General features: G+C 37.4%; 1 protein-coding gene and 1 non-coding gene across 2 annotated transcripts in view; both read right to left on the bottom strand.

The window, feature by feature from the left end:
- The window catches only part of LOC128199077 (large subunit ribosomal RNA), a 3,924-nt gene extending 2,131 nt beyond the window's left edge, over nucleotides 1-1,793 (bottom strand). The window contains exon 1 of the ribosomal RNA XR_008251777.1: nucleotides 1-1,793. This exon is cut by the window's left edge and continues 2,131 nt beyond it. This is a non-coding gene — a ribosomal RNA (large subunit ribosomal RNA).
- A 2,135-nt stretch (nucleotides 1,794-3,928) lies between these two features.
- On the bottom strand, nucleotides 3,929-8,191 carry LOC112055087 (pro-resilin-like). Its single transcript, XM_024095079.2, has 7 exons — nucleotides 8,164-8,191; nucleotides 7,641-7,669; nucleotides 7,289-7,341; nucleotides 6,060-7,139; nucleotides 5,727-5,871; nucleotides 5,271-5,405; nucleotides 3,929-4,625 (listed from the first exon to the last, which is right to left on the bottom strand). The coding sequence occupies exons 2-7, from the start codon at nucleotides 7,644-7,646 to the stop codon at nucleotides 4,500-4,502; spliced, it is 1,545 nt and encodes a 514-aa protein (XP_023950847.2). The 5' UTR covers nucleotides 7,647-7,669; nucleotides 8,164-8,191; the 3' UTR covers nucleotides 3,929-4,499.
- Nucleotides 8,192-17,619: the final 9,428 nt, after the last annotated feature.

A 17,619-nucleotide genomic window follows, 5' to 3' on the forward strand; every position in this document is an offset into this window, starting at 1 on the left:
GTCCTCCAGGGCCTCGCTGGAGTATTTGCTACTACCACCAAGATCTGCACCGACGGAGGCTCCAAGCGGGCTCACGCCCAGACCCTTCTGCGCTCTCCGCCGCGCACGTCCTACTCGTTACGGCATAATGACGCGCGTCCGAGGAGCGCGCGTCCCACTTGCCCGTAACGGTATTGTATAGGCAAAACGCTTCAGCGCCATCCATTTTCAGGGCTGGTTGCTTCGGCAGGTGAGTCGTTGCACACTCCTTAGCGGATTCCGACTTCCATGGCCACCGTCCTGCTGTCATGAGCGACCAACGCCTTTCATGGTGTCCCATGAGCGTTTTTTAGGCGCCTTAACACTACGTTTGGTTCATCCCACAGCGCCAGTTCTGCTTACCAAAATTGGCCCACTTGGCACCGTCATCAGATCTCCGGCTTCATCGTTCGAGTAAGCCGGAGCTCTCACCCATTTAAAGTTTGAGAATAGGTTGAGGTCGTTTCGGCCCCAATGCCTCTAATCATTCGCTTTACCGGATGGGACTGTCGCTGTCGACGCCAGCTATCCTGAGGGAAACTTCGGACGGAACCAGCTACTAGATGGTTCGATTAGTCTTTCGCCCCTATACCCAGTTCCGACGATCGATTTGCACGTCAGAATCGCTACGGTCCTCCATCAGGGTTTCCCCTGACTTCGACCTGACCAGGCATAGTTCACCATCTTTCGGGTCCCAGCATCTGTGCTCGGAGCGCGCCTGCATTCACGGATTGGAAACGAGACGCCTCGGGAGTGCGGGAGGCCGACCGGGACCGGCGCTCCATCCTCCCTACGTTCACTTTCGTTGCGCCTTTCAGTTTTGTGACAAAGACAACTCAATGACTCGCACACATGCTAGACTCCTTGGTCCGTGTTTCAAGACGGGTCCTGCGAGTGCCCGAAAATGACTCATCGCAGACTGAGACGCGCACGGTCCGAGACGTCACGGCTGCGACAGCAGCGGCGCCGCGTCGCGGTCCGCGCTCAGGCAGGACCGCGACCTTCAGTGTGTACGGCGCGAGCTTGCGTCGGGCCGGACGCGCGCGAGGCGCGTGCGCGGTTCACTTCTATACCGTCCGACAGCCGGCCGGCCACCGTCGCGGTCCAGCGGAGGGCGCGAGCCCGCCGCTGGGCGAATCGGACGGCGCTCAAGCCGACGTCGAACGGGTCGCGATGCATTACTGAGAGAGAAGTGCACGACGCCGACGGTACTGGACGGACGCGACCCGTGCCGCGCCGCGGCACCCGCGAGGGGGCACGCGCGCGACATCGAGGCGCGCGCCCGCGCGCCGTCGGATGTCGATGAATCTCTCCGTTCGTTCATTCGAGTTTCGCAGGTTTACCCCTGAACGGTTTCACGTACTCTTGAACTCTCTCTTCAAAGTCTCAACAAGACTACCTGTGAGGCGCTATATAGACTCGAGGTGAAAAAAAAATTTTTTTTTTACTATTGCAACATGTTATTGTAACATGCAACCAACACATAAATCAGAAATTCACCATCTATCGTAACTAAAAAGGTGTGAAATAAATAAATTAATTATACAAATAAAAAAACCCGATTGCATAAATTATACAAAAACTGAAAAGAAAATAAGAAGCTCAGTCCAGAAGTGTAGAAAGCAATTAGAAAATTAGAAAACAGTCGGGACCTATTATTATATTGAATAGAATGATTTTCGTCTACATTTTTTTACAGGTCCCGACTGTTTAATTAATTTATTTATTTACACTGTGATATGTGAAAGCATGAAATCTAATTTTATGCAACGGGTTACGAAAATAATGAAATTAAATTATCATAATAGTACAGCGGTGTATATCGTAGTATTTAACAAATTAACAAAACTTAACATTAGTTAGTGATAATAATTTAATAGGTTTAATAATAACGTACAACCTTGGTAAGCACAATATTGAACGATTTACCACTTTAGTTAATAACGAAAAAATATGTGAAAAAAAAATCAAGAGTTTTTCAAAGTTTTTTACTGTTACCTGACCTGTTGTTGCAAAAGTAAAAGTCTTTTCACCGATTACTTACCTAAACCAGGCTTTGGACTCACGCTGACATTGCGCACGGGGGGAGGTAGATTATTCCAGCACTCGGTGGCAGAGTGTCTAAAACTAACTACCCCGAAACGCAGCAGTTTAGTGCTGAGGTGCTCTTAGTGTCCAGACTCCGTTAGAGCGGGCGCTAGACTGTTTGTCCCATTGCAATCTATCATCAAAAAAAATTTAATAAAATTTTAATTTTTTAAATAAAACATGACACTGGATTGGCACCGCCTTCAGACTGATCAGAAGGTAGCATATAGGCAAGATGTTATATTTTGCTTTTTAGTTTAGGTTAATTTTCGAGTTGGAAGTCGGTTGAATTTTTTTATTAAAATTTTGTTTATACGAATGCTAGCTGCATAGTTTCTTAGATACCTACCTAAATTTTTATCTATACTAATATTATAAAGAGGTAAAGTTTGTAAGTTTGTAAGTTTGTAAGTTTGTAAGTTTGTAACAATTTTTTGAAATGGGGTAATCTTCGGAACTACTGGACCGATTTTAAAAATTTTTTCACCAGTAGAATGCTACGTTATCGGGGAGTGCTATAGGCTATATTTTATATTTCTACCATATATAACTACTGAGATATCGCGGGTTTTCTCTTACAGGTCAGACCGAAAAACTTACTTATTCGCATGCGCTGCCTCAACCATTGCGTATAACTGAAATAAATGTATGGAGGCTTTTTGAACCTTTAAAAGTTCTACAAAAAAGTCCGCGACACCATATATCTATCTTTTATATTTTAGCAGATATAGTACCTTTAGTACTTTAATAAATTATTTAAATTTTAAACTAAGGTTTACGTCATTATTTACACAACTAAACTTAAATCCTCATCAAAATAAATGATTTAATAATCACAAGGATATTATAGAGATAAGATTTGCCCTTTACAGTATGTTAATTAGTTATATAGTTTCGGAGATAATACAAAATTTCTGAAAGTCGCAGAAATGGCGCTATATGACGCCCCGCGGTTTCAATTACGTGGTTCCCGTTCCCGTATGAATATGAGGACCAAACATAGCCTATGACACTCGCAAATAATGTAGCTTTCTATTGGTAAAAGAATTTTCCAAATCGGTCCAGTAGATCCAGAGATTACCCCCGACAACCACACAAACTTTACCTCTTTATAGTATTAGCATAGAAGTCGCTTGGGAAATTATAGTCTTTTGGTCATAGCACCACGCACAAAAGGCTGGACCAATTTTGCTGAGGGTAGGGATAGGATAGAGGTAGGGGTAGTGTAGGGTAGGGGCAAGGTAGAGGTAGGGGAAGGATATGGAACGTATAGGGTAGGGTAGGGTGGGGGTAAGGTACGGGTAGGGTAGGGGTAGGATACGGGTAGGGTAGGGTTAGGGTAGGGATAAGGTAGGGGTAGGGAAGGGTTAGGGTTAGTGGTAGGGTAGGAGTAAGGTAGGGGTAGGGTAGGGGTAGATTAGGGGTAGGGTAGGATAGGGTATGGATAGGTTACGGGTAGGGTTAGGGTAGGGTAAGGTGGGGGGAGGGAAGGGTTAGCGTTAGCGGTAGGGTAGGAGTAAGGTAGGGGTAGGGTAGGGTAGGGTAGGGTTGGGTAGGTTTACGAGCAGGGTAAGGTAGAGGTAGAGAAGTTTACATCAATTTTTACGCGGACGAAGTCGCGGGCGTCCGCTAGTCTTCCTATAGATACATTTGTAAGCCTCTAAAAAAACTTCTAAGTCCTACTCTTCCATCATCAATATAATTCTTATTATTTTCAAGAATTGATTCGAATCGATTTATAGCAAAGGGTTTTATTATTTAAAGATCGCAAGAAAAATACAACCATGTATTTTATTTTTGCAACTAATATATTTTACTACATTAAAGCATAGGTCAACTTAAATACTATGAGGTACATTTTTTTATATATTTTTTTAATTTGCTACAAAAATAAATAAATAATTCAATAGGTACATTTCTTTTACACTTGTTTTCGTCTAAAACAAACCTGCAACGTGCAGTTTATAAGAAATAAACTGCACTAATTTAATACAATATATATCTCCAAGGCATAGTTAGGAAATACTTAAGTATAATCGATAGCAATTACGAGTATGTTATATAAAAAAAATTAACAACGAACTCATCTGATGTTAAGTGACGAATGCAAGGTAAAAATGATTTTGGTTATTTTCTAGTCGAATATTTATTATTTTTGAAAAAATAGCCCGAGCTTAAAAGCTTTTGGCAACAAACAGAAGGAGATTGAGGAGCAGACAAAACCTTAGTCAAAAATATTTACGTGCACGTAGTTCCTATTATTCGTAGACATTTGTTTAGAGTTAGGTACTAAGGCAACATAACATATTCCTTATTCTGTGTGAAATAAAGAGCAGGTAAATATTTAGACGAAAACATTTTTGGGCAGGTCCCATCAATCCATTGGTTTACATCTAATAAGGTCCATCAGCTGCACGAGCGATGTCGGCGGCGTTGTCATCGTATCCTAGTCTGGACTCAGCTGACTCCACTGAGATCCTTGGCTTGAAACCTCGCTCGTCGGCTTCATATTCCACTACCTGTGAATTGAGTATGAGGTTAGCAAAATTCCTCACAATAAATTGTGTCAATAATAAAGATTGAGGGGGGTTCGACCAACCTCTTAAGAAGCTTTCACTTAACTGTTGGGTCAATGGTCGGATACAGAAGGCAGGAAGGCAGTGATTTTTGAGACGGCGTGTATTGTCAGGAGGTTCCTCACTCTGGAGCCCTGACTCTGCCTTGTTCAATTTCGTATATGTCAAGCAGTACCGTAAATAGCCTTTTCCGCGCCGTGTGCGAGTTTCTATAACTGCGCCCTATTTAAGTAAGCCCTTTGCCTATCATACCACCCACTGTGTCTCACTCACTAAAATTCAAACGCAGGTTCACTACTGCAAATGCTTTGCCCATTTTGATGCTTAATTCTGTCTATTCTTGCGCTCCCGAGATTCTACGGGGTCACCGGGGTCACCGGGGAGTCACCGTTGCGCCACTCATGTCAAGTAGCATACGTAAAAGTTAGTGAAGTTGCCTGCAGATCTAGGGAATGTTATTGCAAAAATATTCAAACGAGTCAGGTAGCATCCAGGAGTCGTGGCAGTTTTAATATTTTGGTCTCTGAAATTGACTTAAGCTGGTAAGTAATGTTGCACGTTTAGTTATACTTTGATATAATTATGTACCTGCTTAGTGCCATCAGGCAAGACGACAAAATATGACCCCTCGGCCTTGTTCTCCTGCCTGGACTCCGTGTGGCCGAAGTCACTCCCGCTGCTGTAGTCACTGACCTTATACCCGAAGTCGTAATTGGCTGGCTCCTACGGAATAGAAAGATAGAAGAAGATGCAGTCTATGATAGTAGCTAGCTAGCTAGTAGTACTTGAAAGTGGTAAAAGTTAAGGTAAGAGTAAGTTAGATGGACTTTGGTAAGACAAAATGCAAATGTTTTTTTGAATTTTTGAATTCCTTATACAAAAGAATAAAAAAAATGTAATTTATTAGAATGTGATTATTTGCTACAACATTAAGGTGTGCAATTAAAATGCATTAAATTGCTATAAGTGGGCAATATTTTACAATTATAACGAATCGACACGCTAGAAGTTAGTACAAGAGCATAGTCAATGCACAAGCATTACCTGGTTCAACAACTCATCAAGAGCGTTTCTGGCGTAGCTGTAACCCTGACTGGATAATGCGTCATATTGCTCAGGGACGCCGTACTGCTCTGAGGGCATCGCGTCGCGGACTGATGGTGCACCGTGTTTTGTTGATGGAGCTGATCTATAGACACGACAACATTGAGACATGATTCCATAAGAGTTAGGTTAAAGCAATAGCTGAAACGGTCTTTACCAAATTTCATGTTCCATGGAGCTCGAGAATGTAAGCTGATTTCAGTAAAATTCGGCAATTATATAGTAAGCTTTTCAAAAAAGATTTTCTTAGATAATTAAGTAAATCATACAAACCTCGCTGACTCAAATGAGGAAGCGTAAGCATTAGTATGAAATCCTCTAGCATCCGGTGCGTCGTATTCAGTAAACAAGCTTCGTCCATCAGGCGCTCCATAAGATTGAGAGACACCTTTGGGACTTGGCAAATATGTCGCGGAAATAGACTTTGAGGCTGGGGAATAAGAATCAATATTCCTTGCACTGGATACTGAATACGATGATCGAGGAGTGCCATAAGTTTGAGATGGGCTTCTCGAACCAAAAGACGATTGGAAAGATCTGGTAGACGCAGAGCCTTTGTTGAATCTACTTAACGACTGGCTTTGGGAAGGGCTATAAGACTGAGAATTCCTAAAATTAGGCTGCCCGTATTTCTGTGATGGAGCCTGATCCAAATTCCTCTGAGATGGCGCACCGTATTCTTCGGAAGGTGTACTGTAATCTGCTAAAGTTTGAGATGACCTAAGAAGAGGCTGTCCGTATGAATCTGATGGGATGTTAGAACCACCTCTTAATTGTGGAACTCCATAATCTTGAGACAAACGTGCAGTAGATATGCTGTAGTCTTGTGAACGACCGTAATCTGCTCCAGCATTGCGTTGATTAGGAGGACCGTATTGTTGAGAGAGGCTTCGGGAATTCGGTTGTCCATACTCTTGATTAAGATTAGATCTAGCGTTTGGCAGTCCATATTCTTGGGATATGCCTGACCTAGCATTTGGTGCCCCATATTGTTGAGACAGTCCAGTCCTGGTATTAGGTGTTCCGTATTCTTGAGAAAGTCCAGTTCTTGCGTTAGATGATCTATATTCTTGAGTAAAGCTTGATCTTACGTTATTTGGTGACTTATAATCTTGAGAAAGGGCCTTTCTAGAATTTGGAAGTCCATAATTTTGAGAAATTGACCTGAATTCTGGGGGCCCGTACTCTTGGGAAGGAGCTGATCTGGATTGATCGTATGAAAAGGATCTGGCTTCATTTGATGCGTAGCTGCTTCTTGCTCCTAATGCTGGCGCGCCATACTCTTGTGATAAAGACCTTTGGTTCTCAAACCCGTGATGGTCGTGACCTGATCTTCTTGATGCGTAGCCGTCCCTAAAATTTAAATCATCGTCATTATTATCCGTCAACCCGTATTGGAGCAGTGTGGGTTTAAGCTCAATATACCCTCATCTACAAAAGGAGACCTGGGCTCTAGCCCACTTGTGGGCTGCTAAAATAGGCTGATACTGGTGATAACTTACCCTACTGGCGGCTCGGCCACAGCGTATGCGAGTAAAGTAATTAAGATGAACATCTGAAACAGTTAATCTTTAATGTATGAATACAGATAATTTGATCAAGCACGTAAAAAATGATTTCGTACAAATGATATTAAACTTTTTTTGTGTTCTATATAATGGATTTTTCATCGTCGATATTTCGACCCTATTGCATGAGCATCATCCATGAGTTCGGAAAAGTTTGCAATTCATGTGCGTTTATGAAAAACAGAAGAATTTCAAGTCAGTTTTTGTTATCCTTTGTGCGATTTCAATTTTATTACAAATACCTTAATTGTTCGATAGATAAATAAAAATTTAAGTTAATATTTACCGTCATTTCTTTTTTTAAAGCAGGATTTTCTGGAATCAAAATAATACAGTTTTCAAAAGGTGCTACACAGCAACTTAATTTAATTTTGAATAATATTTTTTTAATGATCACATAAAAATAGGAAGGGACGTCTACTGTTTTTTTTTAATGTTGACATTTTATCAAAATAAATAAGTAAAATGGTGTCAACGTTGAATTATCGTTCGAAGGCATTTTTGAGAAGGCATGTCTTTTTACACGACTGCCAAGAAGTGTTATTTGCAGTAAGATTTTTGTACCTCAAAATTACTGTAATTAAAAACTGTTTGAAGTTTTGTCTAATTAAAAAATCTCTAACACTCAAAGCCAGAAAAGTCGAAAAATCTGATCATTTTTTAAATCTCAATAATGTAGTATACCAAAAAATTAAGCTTATGTATGAAGTGATGGTGTTTAAAAGTTTTTCTTTAATGAAGACATTGTCTTCACAGAGGAAACTTTATTTTCTATTATCCACTGTATCTTGTATGTTACTTGAACCTACCATATATTTGTAAGATCTTGTCCAAAACACGTTTGACAATTGAATGTGTATCATCCCAATTTCATCCGACTATTTATACTGCATCCAATTCCTCGGCATGCGCTATATTACCAACTTAAAAAGATATATGCAAAACAATTTACCATAGTAATTTAGACTTTACGCCTTTTGTATAAGGACTACAAATTATAATTGAATAGCATCCTAAATAACATGTCCCATCTTTCCAAATTAGAAATACTTTCACAAAATATTTTATCACATGAATATAGACTCTATTCCTGAGAGATAAAGCTATGGGAGTTCAAAATGGGTTGTTGTTTAACATGGTTTTCTATGGTGTCGTGTGTCGACACCTGTACCAGATGTGCTATTGTTCAAATAAATCGATAGTTCGCGTATAATGTAGGGTCACTATGTTAAAATGTATAAATGCAGGACTTGAGTTTTCCATTGGACTACGTACTAGGTCCGTACGTTTTTATTTTATTTTACGGAGACGCAAGCCTCAGTTGCTGGTGGTACCGAGCGGACGTACTATTTTAGCCAAAAAAGCTCCGTTGACGTGCGCACTTCGCACTCTGAACGTCGTAGCTGAAAACATCGACATCTTCTCTTGTACTCTGAGTGAACTCACAAGGATTGCTGAGTGGTGTATTTCTTATACTAAGTAGGTAATATTAATTGTAATGTATATAGGTAAATAGAATTAAGTTTTAGATTTATAATATAGTACTAAGCTAGCGAATTAGGTGATACCTGTAAGGCTAGTTTTAAGTTATGATGATAATAAATAAATAAATAAATAAATATTTTTTCATGTGGCTTTGTATAATAGCGTTCTTTTTACAATAGTTTAGTTGACTGCATTCATAGAATACTTGTTAGTGTATTCATAAAATAGTTAAATTCTAAATTGATCTGAGCCGTCGACACCAGGACAGGATTTTAAAAATGAACAAGATGGCTTAAATAACTATTAATAATATCAATAATTACTCCAACCTTTTTAGCTATGCTGACTCACAGTTTCTCACTTCAGTCTGCATAATATTCTTACTGAGGTGCAATTTAAATCTGTGACTCGAGATCTATTTCCCATTTCTTATTTATTTCCTGCAAAATATCTATTACAGCATAAGTGACTTACTTAGTTGAGCACGAGTATTCTCTCAAAATGAGATGGGTTGGGCCTTAGTCCACCACGCTGGACAAATGCGTATTGGCAGATTCCACACATGTAGAGAATTAAGAAAATTCTCAGGTATGCAGGTTTCCTCACGACGATTTCCTTCACCGTTAGAGACACATGATATTTACTTTCTTAAAATACACATACCTGCAAACATTCTATAACAAACGTTATTCCAAAATATAGATACACTAGCGGACGCCCGCGACTTCGTCCGCGTAAATTTCGATGTCAACTTTACTACTACCCCTACCCTACCCTACCCCTACCCTACCCTACCCCTACCCTACCATTACCCCAACCCTACCCTACCCAACCCCTACATCTACCCTACCCCTACCCTACCCTACCCTACCCTTACCCTACCCCAAACCTACCCCTACCCTACCCCTACCTTACCTACACGCTACCCCCATCCTACCCCTACCTCTATCCTACCCCTACCCTCCCCGTACCCTATCCCTTTCCACCCCTATCCCACCCGTACCCCTATCTCACGCCTATCCTACCCCTACCCTACCACTTCCCTATCCTACCCGTACCTCTACCCTACCACTGCCCTACCTCTACCCCTACCCTACCACTACCCTAAACCCGGTCCTAAACCTACCCTACCCCAACACTACCCCTACACTACCCCTACGCTTCCCTACCCGTACCCTACCCTACCCTGTAACTTCTCTGTCTTACTCCTACCCTTAGCAAAATCGGTCCAGTCCTTCGAGAATGGTGGTATGACCAAGAGAAATAGAGACTTCTATGCAAATAATATAAAGAGGTAAAGTTCGTGTGGTTGTAGGAGGTAATCTCTGGAGCTACTGGACCGATTTGGAAAATTGTTTTACCAATAGAAAGCTACGTTATTTGCGAGTGTCATAGGCTATGTTTGATCCCCATATTCACATTGGAACGGGAACTACGTAAATGATAGCGCCGGGCGTCATATAGCGGAATTTCTGCGTCTTTTAGAAATTTTGTATTATCTCCGAAACTATTTAAGTAATTAACATACTGTAAAGGACAAATCTTATCTCCATAATATCCTTGTGATTATTAAATAATTTATTTTAATAAGGATTGAAGTTTAGTTGTATAAATAATGACGTAAACCTAGGTATATAAAATTAATAATTTTTAAAACACAAAAGGTACTATATCTGCTAATATATAGAAGATAGATATATGGTGTCGCGGACTTTTTTGTAGAACTTTTAAAGATACATAAAGTCTCCATACATTAATTTCAATTTTACACAATAGTTAAGGCAGCGCATGCGAATAAGTCTGTTTAAGAGGATTTTCAGTCCGACCTGTATGACAAAAACTGTGATAACTCGGCTAATATATATGATACCAATATAAAATATAGCCTATAGCACTCCCCGATAATGTAGCATTCTACTGGTGAAAGAATTTTTAAAATCGGACCAGTAGTTCCGAAGATTCCCCCATTTAAAAAATGTGACAAACTTATAAACTTTACCTCTTTATAATATTAGTATAGATAAACAATATCAATATTTAGTTACGCATAAAATCAGGACATGTCCTGTATGTGTAGTAATCATGGTGATCCCAGTATAACACATTAGCATTGAGCTAGCCTGCGCACGATTATCGCTTTGCGGCTTTAGATGCGCAGCTGATCTTGATCTTATTAGCTTTTTAACCGACATCGAAGAAGGAGCGCGAAATTTTCGACAACTTATTTTATCTAGATACTTATCGTCATCGTTTATTTTAAATGGCCTATCACAAGGGTTATCCCTTGGATTTGGAGCTTAAACCCACCACACCGTTCCAATACGGCTTGGCGGTTTATCTATTACTAATATTATAAAGCTGAAGAGTTTGTTTGGTTTAACGCGCTAATCTCAGGAACTACTGGTCCGTTTTGAAGAATTATTTCAGTGTTAGATAGCCCATTTATCAAGGAAGGTTATAGGCTATATATTACCTCCGTATTCCTACGGGAACGAGAACCACACGGGTTAAACCGCGCGGCGTCAGCTAGTAGGTGATAATACTTGACTCTGTAACTATTAATATCAGATGCTAATGATAGTTTATGAGCCGTGATAGCCCAGTGGACCTCTGCCTTCGATTTCACGGTCGTAGGTTCGAATCCGGTCCGCGGCATGCTCCTCCAACTTTTCAGTTATGTGCATTATAAGAAATTAAATATCACTAGTCCCCAACGGTGATGGAAAAACATCGTGAGGAAAACGGCATACCGGAGAGCTTTCTTAATTTTCTACGTGTTGATAGCCTGACAATCCCCATTGGGCCAGCGTGGTGGAGGGCCTAACCCCTCTTATTCTGAGGAGAACCGTGCTTAACAGTGAGTCGAATATATTTGCAAGAACGGTGTAGTCGGAAAAGATTGTTAGGAGACGGGTACGACAGTTTAGTCCATCGGGTGGGGATCAAACCCATGACCTCTTAGTGTTGAGTCAGGTCCTTTTACCGCGGAGCCATTGAGACTTGATTAAGTACAGTCATACCACCACTATCCTACCGGTAAAGACGTACCGCCAAGCGATTTAGCGTTCCGGTACGATGTCGTGTAGAAACCGAAAGGAGTGTGGATTTTCATCCTCCTCCTAACAAGTTAGCCCGCTTCCATCTTAGATTGCATCACTTACCATCAGGTGATATTGAAGTCAAGGGCTAACAAGTAAAGAGTAAATAAAGCGGTGCTACGCTCTGTTGTGCTTTTTCAATAATTAAAATTTAAGATTTTTTATTAAAATAAGAGGAACGACCTCTCATTTTAGCTCATACTAGCGGACGCCCGCGACTTCGTCCGAGCGAAACTCGATGTAAGCTTTCAACTACCCCTATCCTACCCCTACCCTACCCCTACCCCTACTCCTACCCTACCCATACCCTACCCTATTTTTAAATTAAAGAATGGTTGTTGTGCCTCACTTGACATAGATAGGTATAGTGTGTCGCGGATTTTTTTGTAGATATTTATAAGATCTACAATTAATAAGAACATTTTATGGTTCTATCTTTTATAGTTTTGGCAGCGTACGCAAAATAAGTAACTTTTCTGGTTGATTTTTTACACCTTGTGTCCAAAAAACCCAAATATCCTACGGAACCCTATTTTTTTCCTAAATAAAATTTAGCCTATGTTACTTGTGGATAATGTAGCTTTCGAATGGTGAAAGAATTTTTAAAATCAGTCTAGTAGTTATTGAGCCTATTCATTACAAACAAACATACAAACAAAGTTTTCCTCTTTATAATATTAGTATATATAGAAGACGCATGAGACTAACAAAACAAAGGTTCATTAGTATTAAAAGATTCATTCGTATATGGAAGCAATCGTCACGGCTTTTTTCCTCCATTAAGCCCAATCAGGAGCAAGGTTAGTATCAATGACGATGGGCGAAGCTAATTTGTTGTCACGAATGTTTATAGTAATCTTATATGGTCTAAGACTAAGGCATGCGGTGGCCAGACCTTGGTAAAAGCTATAAGTTTATCATCATCATATCATCAAGTTTATCATGCTTCTGCCATTCGTAAATATCTACTGTAGGAAAGTATGTAGTTTGGACTGTGGTTGTTTTAGGAGGAGGAGGAGTCTAGTAGGTATGTATAAAACGTATTATGTACTAGTGGACGCTCGCAACTTCGTCCGCCCTTACAGTAGTATTGCTGTAAAAATGGAGTAACTTATCCCGTTTTCCCAACATTTCCCTTCACTGCTCTGCTGCAATTGATCGTAGCGTGATGAAAAATATACTATAACCTGCCCAGGAGTATGAAGAACAATTGTACCAAGTTTCGTTAAAATCCGTCGAGTAGTTTTTGTTTCTATAACGACCATGCAGACAGACAGACAAAATTTTACTAATTCCATTTTGGGCATCAGTATCGATCACTAATCACCCCCTGTAGCTATTTTGAAAATATATTTCATGTACAGAATTGACTTCTCTACATTTATGTAGGAGCATGGCATAGCTATTTATTATAAGTATAGATTTAAAATGTATGTAAAAAGAAAACCTCTTTAATATTATTTCTTTTTGGTAATTTACTTTTTTTTTTCATGACATTGTCACATTTGAAATATTCGATATATTATTATTGACTTAACAGCAAAATATTAAAATTTTTATTAAAATATAAACTAAATGTAAATAATAGCGTTGAATGTTGTTTTTATATTTTATTTATAGGTAAGTTTTAGTTTAGTATTTAATTTAATAATTTAATGTAAAATATTGTAAATAACAATTATATTTTATTTATAGAAACACAATCAAGCTTTTATTACTACTATCACATTTATGTGAAATAATTATCATTATAAAACAACATTTATTAACTATTTTACGAAAAATGGAGAAACTGAGGTTTGATTTTGAAGTAAAACCAACAAGTGATGGAAAATCAAACGCAATATGTGTAACTTCGATTGCCACACCTGATGGTAAAACTTTCAGTATACCAGAGGAATATCAGCCGGTAAATCTCCACCAAACCATTTATAATAATACTCCAAACTTTGTTAAGGTAAAAAAATCCTTCAATAAAAGATACCAAACGAGAAAAGTCTGGATAACCTTAACTAAGGAAATAAAAGATATTTATTTGGATGCGGAGCAAAATGTACAATTTTATGATTTTTATCTCGAAGAAATTCAAAACTATTCTGAAATTATACCTAGTAGTTCACATGAAGTACTAGAAAAATTGTTAGAAAAAATGCTTGAAGAAAGACATAACAAACCTGAAAATCAAAATTTAGGGAATATTGCAAAAGATTTCATGATTGAAAAATTCAATGGTAGAAACTCAAATGCTTATCAATGGCTAAAGGATTTTAATAAAGAATGTGAACGTTTTGATATAAAAGAAGATATAAAGAAAATTAAAGTTTTAAAAAATTTTATGGAGCAATCTAGTGTCGATTGGTATAGTTGTATGATAATGAAATATACAATAGAATCAGAATGGGACAAATGGGAAAAAAGTTTTTGTGAGACATTTGCAAACAAAGGATTGTCACCCATTAGATATGCTCTGTCCTTTAAATATCAAACAGGTTCATTACTTGCATATGGTTTAAAAAAAGAAAAACTTTTACTGGAAGCAAGGAAATCAATTGATACTGAAACACTTATTGACCTTATAGCGGTCGGATTACCGAATTATGTGGGGGATCAGATTGATCGAGCAGCTTTGAAAAGTACTGAGGATCTTTACTATGAAATTGGAAAATTAGAACACCTTGTAAGAAAGAATAAATATGACAATAAAAACAGTATTTGCTCTGACATTAAATTAAATAAAAAAGAACAAACAAAACCATGCCCCATATGTGTGAAAGAAAAAAAGGGGAAACGTTACCATTTAATGGAAAATTGTTGCTTTAAGGATAAAGATAAAACAGGAGTTGTTAAAACTGTAAATAACTCTGAATTGGAAGTTGAACTGAATGAAGAGAGTCCAAAAAACTAGATGTGCCACCATTAATAAAAGTAAAGTTACTATTGAATGATACGTTAGATATTTCTGGAATTTATGATTCAGGTTCAAATGTATCATTGATTAATGCAAAATTGTTAAAAATACAGAAAAATGAAAATTCAAAGAATACCCAAATAGTAAGCTTGAAAACTATTAATGGTGAGAAGAAAACGAAAGGTATAATAAAACTTAAAATAAAAATATACAATATTGAAAGAGTTATGGATATCTTTGTAATAGATAATGAAAATTTTAATTATGACTTTTTGATTGGACTAGATTGTATTAAAAACTTTAAGTTGATGCAAAATGAACAACTAAAAATCGTACAATTTAATGATCCAAAAGAAAATGAAGACATAAATAAATACGAAGTGAATTTCAATGAACATATTGACACGGCAAATTTTGAAATATTGGTTAATCATCTTGATTTATCCCAACAATCAGAAATCGATAAGTTGGTAGAAAAATATAAACAAGTGTTTGCTAAGGATAAATATGATATCGGTACTGTACGGGATTATGAAGCACATATTGATTTAAGTGTAGATAAATATTGTTGCAAACGTCCTTACAGATGTACAGCTGAAGACAGAATAGAAATAGAAAGCCAGATATCAAAACTATTAAAAAATAATTTAATTGAGGAATCTTATAGCCCATTTGCTGCCCCAGTTACTTTAGCATATAAAAAAGAAGACGGTAAGAGAACAAGGCTATGTATAGATTTTAGAGAATTGAACAAAATTGTTATTCCCCAATCACAACCATTTCCGTTGATTGAAGATTTAATGATCAAAGCTGTGAATTGCGAATATTTTTCTACTTTTGACATAAATTCAGCCTTTTGGTCAATTCCTTTGAAAATAGAAGACAGGTACAAAACTGGCTTTGTTACACAAGAAGGACACTTTCAATGGACGTGTCTTCCGTTTGGATTAAAGACTGCGTCAGCCATTTTTCAAAGAATATTGGGAAATATTATAAGAAAATACGAACTTTCCGGTTTTGCAGTAAACTTTATAGATGACATTTTAATTTTTTCTAAAACTTTTGGAGAACATATATTACATATATCTAAGTTACTTGAGGCAATACTAAAGGAAGGCTTAAAACTGAAATTTTCAAAATGTACTTTTGCGGAAAAATACGCAAAATATTTGGGTCACATAATAGAAAATAATTCAGTAAGGCCTTTGAAAGATTATTTGTCTGCTGTAAAAAACTTTCCACTTCCTAAAACAAAAAAAAATATACGCCAATTCTTAGGAAAAGTTAATTTTCATCATAAATTCATACCACACAGTGCAATTATTTTAGATCCATTACACAATTTATTAAGAAAAGATGTGAAATTCATATGGACTGCAGAATGTCAAGAAGCATTTGATAAAATAAAAACATTATTATGTTCAAAACCAGTTCTAAATATTTTTGACCCAGAACTACCAATATACATTTATACAGACGCTAGTATAAAGGGTGTAGGAGCGGTTTTGAAACAAAAAGATAAAAATGAGGATATAAGACCAGTTGCTTATTTCTCAAAAAAGTTAACTGAAACTCAAAAAAAGAAGAAAGCTATATATCTAGAGTGCCTAGCAATAAAAGAATCTATAAAATATTGGCAACACTGGCTTATGGGAAAAGAATTTATTGTATATTCAGATCATAAACCATTAGAAAACATGAACATTAAATCAAGGACTGATGAGGAACTAGGAGATTTGATGTATTATTTATCTCAATATAATTTCAAGATAAAATATAACCCAGGAAAATCCAACCAGGAAGCCGACTGCTTAAGCAGAAACCCAGTTTTAGAACCACACGAAAACAGAGATGATTGTTTAAAAGTTGTAAATTTAATAAGTCTACAAGATATAAAGAATGACCAATATAGAAATCAAGACCTACAAAAACAAAAACTTATTAAGAGAAATGGAATTTACTACAAAAAGAATAAAAGACGGGAAAAGATTATATTATCAGAAGAGATGAGCATAAATCTTATAAAAGATGTTCACGTTAGTTATTGTCACATTGGGAGGACCCAGATGATAAATAAATTAACACCATTTTATACAGCAAAAAATTTCATCAAAAACATTAAAGAAATGTGTGATGAATGTGAAACTTGTATTAAAAACAAATCAAGGAAGAAATCAAAATATGGTTTAATGTCTCATTTAGGTCCTGCAACACAACCTTTTCACATTGTATCAATTGATACCATTGGCGGTTTTGGAGGATCACGATCAACAAAAAAATACTTACATCTTTTAGTTGATCATTTCACAAGATATGCTTATATTTCTACATCAAAGACACAAAGCTCCACAGATTTTATTAAACTAATGAAAAATGTTACAGAAACTTACAAAGTAGATATGGTATTAACAGACCAGTACCCTGGTATCAATTCCAAGGAATTCAAAGAATTTCTGAACCAGGAAAATATAAAAATGATTTTCACTGCTGTGGATACACCTTTTTCAAATGGACTTAATGAAAGGCTAAATCAAACATTAGTCAATAAAATAAGGTGTAAGATTAATGAAAATCAGAATAAAACAGCATGGAGTACAATTGCGCAAAAATGCGTAGAAAAATATAATGAAACAGAACACACTGTTACGAAATTTGCTCCAAAATACCTTTTACAAGGAGAAAATGTGAATATTTTGCCAAATGAACTGAAATCAAGATACACTAAAGACGATCTAGAAAGAGACAGAAAACTAGCTCTGGAAAACACACTAAAA

The sequence above is a fragment of the Bicyclus anynana genome, chromosome 18, assembly GCF_947172395.1.
Source record: "Bicyclus anynana chromosome 18, ilBicAnyn1.1, whole genome shotgun sequence".
Classification (NCBI taxonomy): Eukaryota; Metazoa; Arthropoda; class Insecta; order Lepidoptera; family Nymphalidae; genus Bicyclus; species Bicyclus anynana.

Excerpts from the sequence above, each read along its gene's own strand:
- LOC112055087 (XM_024095079.2), bottom strand. Across the intron at positions 7,140-7,288 it reads GTGGCCGAGCCGCCAGTAGG|GGACGGCTACGCATCAAGAA; the intron begins GTAAGTTATCAC and ends TTTAAATTTTAG. Across the intron at positions 4,626-5,270 it reads TGCCTGATGGCACTAAGCAG|GTAGTGGAATATGAAGCCGA; the intron begins GTACATAATTAT and ends CTCAATTCACAG.